This window comes from Octopus bimaculoides, chromosome 26 (assembly GCF_001194135.2).
Source record: "Octopus bimaculoides isolate UCB-OBI-ISO-001 chromosome 26, ASM119413v2, whole genome shotgun sequence".
Taxonomy (NCBI): domain Eukaryota; kingdom Metazoa; phylum Mollusca; class Cephalopoda; order Octopoda; family Octopodidae; genus Octopus; species Octopus bimaculoides.
This window is the reverse complement of record NC_069006.1, coordinates 2,515,563-2,521,334: the sequence shown is the minus strand read 5'-3', so window position 1 is coordinate 2,521,334 and position 5,772 is coordinate 2,515,563. Positions and strand designations below refer to the sequence as shown.

Genomic DNA, 5,772 nt, shown 5'->3' with positions numbered 1-5,772 from the left:
TATATATATATATATATATATATATATATATATGTATATATATATATATATATATATATATATATACATGTGTGTATGTGTGTGTGTGTTATTTACTTTCACTAAGTTTTTCTTTACTATTTCTCTTGCATATACAGATTAGATCTCAGCTTGGATTAGATGAAAGTGAACGCGCTGAGGTGGTCATAGCCTGCTATTTAGTACATAAAGGTGCAAACCCTTATTATAAAAACCGTCAAGATGTTATGCCTTTGGACATCATGAGTGATCAATCATTGATAGAGAAGCTGGTGAAAGTCGCCTCATTGTCGTAAGTATGCGAGGACATTCGTAAAATAAACTTATTGCCTCTTGTTTAAATTTTGAAGATAAAACCGCAAATTCCGCTTTTATTTTTTGAGTACTTTGTGAAAACGGGAATGACATCTGAGATTATTAGGAAGAAGAAATGAAATGACTTTCAATCAGAAATCTGATTTTGGGAGACATTTCGTTTGTGTTAAAGCAATAATCGATTTTTTAAATATAAATCTTAATTTTATATATCAGCTAGTTACATCCTCATTACACATCCTTAACTGTGGCACAGACACTCTAAGCTCTTAACTTCCACATAGACATCAACATCTTTGTACTTAGTAGGTTCTCCAACCAATGACCTTTCGTTGCTATCCATCACATATACACACACTAGGCAAGTGACCATTTACAGTCCAGATCTCATCGTTTAAGATCAATCAGAGTTTTATAGCACACACTTTTACATGCCAAAACTTCAATATACGCTAATATTTCTATAAGGATTTTTTTCACATGACATTTTGATATTCATTTATATACAATGTGTGAAATATTTATATAAACCACAATATTTAATATTGGAATAAGTTTTATCCATTGGTCAGCTTTAGTAAATATTCTTTTCTTAACTGATTACTTTTTTTTCTTCCGTAGAACGGAACAACCATGTGGAGCACAAATTGAAGAACGAAGAAGTAATAATAAAGATTGTATGTTGTGTTCTAATAAACAGGCTACTGTACTGTTCCAGCCTTGCTGTCACGTGTTGATCTGTGAACACTGCAACGTAAGAGTTCCGGTTAAACATTGCTTGCAGTGTAAAGTGCTTATAGCTGACAAAATTACTATTCGTAAGCCATATTTTTTTAATGCATACATTATCTGTTTGATTCTCCGTCTGTTAATATGTCTCTTTTATCTGTTTGTTGTTTGATTTTTCTACTTATCAATCTGTTAATCTTGTTGCCAAATTGTTTCTCCACAAATATTTAAAAACCAATCTTTAATTAATTTATATCAAGTTGTGTTATGCAGACGATCTCCAAAGAGAATAAAATTGTGCTAAATTAGAACTTCATAAGTAAGACTAAACCCTTCTAGATGGCGATCCACTATGGCCCCAGCCCAGTGAATGAAACATGTAAAATATAAAAGAATATTTTTCTTTCTTTCTTAATACCTATCTTTTCTTCTGAAAGTATTGTATGCAAACGAATACTTTTGTATATATTTACCTACGATGTCCATTCAGGTGTGTCGACGTTTATTGTATATTTTGCATTCCAGATGATCCTCAGCAAAAAAGAATTGAAGAGTTGGAAGAAAGGGTTACATGTCCGATTTGCATGGACAGGCCTCGTAATATGGCGTTTGAATGTGGTCACACCGTTTGCAAAGAGTGTGGAGAGAGTTTGAAGGAGTGCCACATGTGCTCTAAACCAATTCAGAAAAAACTCAATCTGTACTAGCTTGACATGCTTAGCTTTCATGAGGGGAAGACTAACATTTTAAACTTAATTTGCTTGTCCATTAATATAAAATTAACAAGTTACTAATCTTACCTGAATATTCATTTTTAGATAAATACATTTCCAATATAAATCATAAACGTGCTTTCTGAAGATTTAGTATTATAATCTATTTTTCCTAATTAAACGTGTAAATGACGTAACTAAATCATCTATTAACAAACTCTCTCTTTTGTTGCTTTTGTTTAATCTCTCTGTATGTACTCGAATAATGTCTTGAAGTATAATGTGCTCTGTTCGCAGTTTTCTCTTTTGATGAATAAAAGTGTACATGGGACTAGTTAAATGGTTTGTATTTTAATTCAGCCACAGTATATAATTATATATATGATCATATATGAGTGTGTATAAATGTGGAGTTGCATATATACATACATACATGCATGCTTGCATGCATAAATACGTGTATGCATGTATGCAAATATACATGTTTGTATGCATGCATGTATGTACGTATATGTATGTATGTGTATATGTATGTATGCATTATGCAGGACAATCACAGATGCTAAGATTTTGTAAGAAGAAAGTGCTTAGAATATAAAAAGAAAAGCAAGTTAGAAAACTGAAAAGTGAAAAATGTACAGTGTGAGGGCGAGAGTTGGCTTCTAATAAATACTCAAGCTGTCGCCATAAGATAAAATTTTAGTCAGAAATAAGAGACGTAGTTGTGGATAAGTTATGTGTAGAAAAATAAATGAAATAATGAGGAGGAGAGAGGGAGGAATAAAATAGATAAAATAAATGAGACAGAAAGTGAGAGAGAGAGAGGGGGAGAAGAGAGAGAGGGAATGAAGAAAGAGAAGGAACAGTTAGAAAGGGTAAGTCATCAAAGGATATTAATTGATCTTTTTTATAGGGGTTGGACTTCAAAGATTCCCTGTTTAGGAAAGTAAATTTGTGCTCTATCCTATTCTTGGATAACGAAAGATTAATTTTCTAAACGTGGTATAACGTATCGGTTAAAAATGCATGAAATCCAAAAACTTGATACAGAGTTGCATAACAAAGTGTTCCAATAACCACAAGCGTATACCTAAAATTACACACCGGTTCACATTAGATCAACCAGATTGTTTTCAATTTCTGTTGATATCGACTGGATTACTGATATTTCCGCTGCAGGTTTTCGTTTCTAACTAATTACATCACGTTTATTGGGCAGTCCCACAAAGACTTTGACAGGAGCATTCATCCAGTATTTCTTCAAATTAAGGGCGAGCATTCTGCCTACATTTAATATTGCTTCAGGAACTATATCATTCCTTATGATTAGATTTTATTGTCACAACATTTTCCGGACAGCTTTTTTAGTAATGAAGGAGCCTACTTTTGTGTTACATCTAAAGCTTTCATCGGTTGCCACATATAAGAGTATACGTGTATACCAGTCTTTTTTCTGCAACTGGTATATCGTTAGTATGTGTTCCAGTACTTTAAAAGTATACGCTTAAATGTGTGAGATGAAATAATGGTTGCTGTTTCAATATTTACCCGGTTTATCTATGATAAGGTTATTCTATTCTATTCTGATAACGTAGCCGTTCAAGACATTTTGCTGGGAAGCAGGAAACATTCTGGTTGTTATTTTGTTGCAGTTGAGCATTCAAACATTCCTACCTGTAGTATCTAACCTTGTCAGTCAACTTATACTGACTGATGTGCCCTAAGTTCATTATTTTATTTGCCACGTATATGCAGAATTGTTCTATGAATGCACAAAAATTATAGATGCTGTTGGAAGAACATGACGTGACATTCAAAGGAGCTAAAAGTTTCATATTATAGTTTATCGCTTTCATTTTTAACATTTAATGCTTTGCACACCATCTAGAGCCAAGACATATAGCGAAAGTATTTGTATAATTGTTGCACCTATCAAGCCAGTCCAAAAGGTAAGCTCATTAACCTGGCGTAAATAATTAGTATAGTTATTAAACACATTTTTGTTTTAAGATTAGTTTAGCCACGCAATTTTATTTAACTATGGCGAAATTGTAACTCCTTTCATAACTCTTTGGAATTTGAGAAAATTATATTTTGTATTCTTCAGTTGCGCACAGGCACCTTTGATATTTAACAAGAAATTTTGAAAAGTTACCTAGGCAAATTCTACAGCAAAAAGTATGCATTCTGAATCAAAATAAAGTTGACAAACCTTACTAAACAAATTTAATTAGACTTGACATATATTGCATTTAAGGGCGGCTACAACAAACACATTCTTTCAGTCGGTTGGGGGAAAGCATTTTTCTTATCATGTTTGAAGATCAAACGATAAATGAAGAGAAATTTGATGATTCAGCGTTAAGTGGACAAATTCTTTAAACTCATATTCTGAGGTATTTAAATCGTGCTACTTCACAGACCGAAATATTAAAATTCACAGCGGTGAGCTGGAAAAATCACTAGTGTGCCGGGAAAAATGATTAGCGGCATTTCATCCATCTTTACGTTCTGAGTTCAAATACCGTTGCGGTCGATTTGCTTTTAATATTTTCGGGGTCGATAAAGCAAATACTAGTTGGATACAGAGGTCGATGTAATCGATTCATTGCTGCCCTTGTGGCAAATTTTGAAACTATTATTATTATCATTATTATTATGTTGATTTTTTTCTTCTTCTTTCTTCAAATTTTCTTCCATTTCTTGCCGAGTGTTTTCCGTACACCTAGGGCAGAGAAGCTCGTTGTATGCATTCCCAGTTTACACACGCAAATTCACAGGTAAAACATGTATTTAAGAAAAAAAAAATTCATGAATGGATGTTGTTTTCACAGCGATAATGCTCTTCTCAGTACATGAGTCTTTCCAGTTAGCACGATTTTTTGCACTTCCTGTAGAGATGGTAAGCCTGGTATCATTTTCAAATAGGTTTCAGTACCTTTTTTTTAATCATTCCTAGAGATCCTACAATCACTGGTATGGTAGTCGCCTTGAGGTGCTACATTTGTTCAATTTCTATTAGCAAGTCTTTATATTTACTGATCTTGTCAAATTCTTTCGCCGCTACATTATGATCAGAGGGAATACTCATGTCAATTAATAAACACGCCTTCTTTGTATGATCTTTTATAATAATATCCGGTTTATTAGCTTTTATAGCCTTGTCAGTATGTACGGGGAAGTCCCAGAGAATCGATACATTTTATTATTATTATTATTATTATTATTATTATAGACGTCACACAGTATACAATATCATGAGGTTGTTGATTGAAGATATTGTGTCAACCGGAGGATTTGTACTGTTTGTCAAGTGACGGTAAGGATCTCATACAGACAGTACTTTATGCAATATGCGTGCAGTTCCAAGTAATGCCGACTTTTGCAATACATCTAGATTGTAAGGTATTTCTAAGGTTTTCAGATGCTTCTTCAGATTGGGTGGTATTGAACCCAATACTCCGATGACGATAAGGATAAACTTTATGTGTCTGCCACATCTTTGCGATTTCAATTTTCATGTCTGCATATTTATCAACCATTTCTCTTTCTTTCATGATGATATGTTGATCTCCAGGACGTGCCACGTCAGTTATTAGGCACTCTTGTTTGTTCCTCCTAAATGTTACTATATCCGGTCATTGGTGCTCTAACACTTTGTCTGTCTGGAAGTCAGAGTCCCAGCGTATTTTTGCCTTCCCCTTTTCGTCCATTACCATCTCTGGTATATGGTCGTTCCAAGCACCCGTAACCTCATATCCATACTTCCGGCATAGTAGCCAGTGGAGGTTTTGGGATGCCTTGTAGTGTCTCATAATAATAATTTTATTATTATTATTATTATTATTATTATTATTATTATTATTATTATGTTTTTTCTTCTTCTTCAAATTTTTTCCCATTTCTCGCCGAGTGTTTTCCGTACACCTAGGGCAGAGAAACTCGTTGTATGCATTCCCAATTTACACACGCAAATTCATAGGTAAAACATGTATTT

At 33.5% G+C, this 5,772-nt stretch overlaps 2 protein-coding genes across 2 annotated transcripts in view; one reads left to right on the top strand and one right to left on the bottom strand.

Moving 5' to 3' along the window:
* LOC106880590 (E3 ubiquitin-protein ligase MIB2) overlaps window positions 1-2,109 on the top strand; it is a 52,755-nt gene extending 50,646 nt beyond the window's left edge. The window contains exons 15-17 of the mRNA XM_014930594.2: window positions 138-310; window positions 955-1,151; window positions 1,588-2,109. Of these exons, the coding sequence (XP_014786080.1) occupies window positions 138-310; window positions 955-1,151; window positions 1,588-1,769 (552 nt within the window). The 3' untranslated portion in view covers window positions 1,770-2,109. The remainder of the gene's footprint in view (window positions 1-137; window positions 311-954; window positions 1,152-1,587) is intronic.
* The window catches only part of LOC106868831 (cytochrome P450 3A7), a 388,137-nt gene that overhangs the window by 303,922 nt on the left and 78,443 nt on the right, over window positions 1-5,772 (bottom strand). The gene's annotated exons all lie outside the window — the stretch shown is intronic.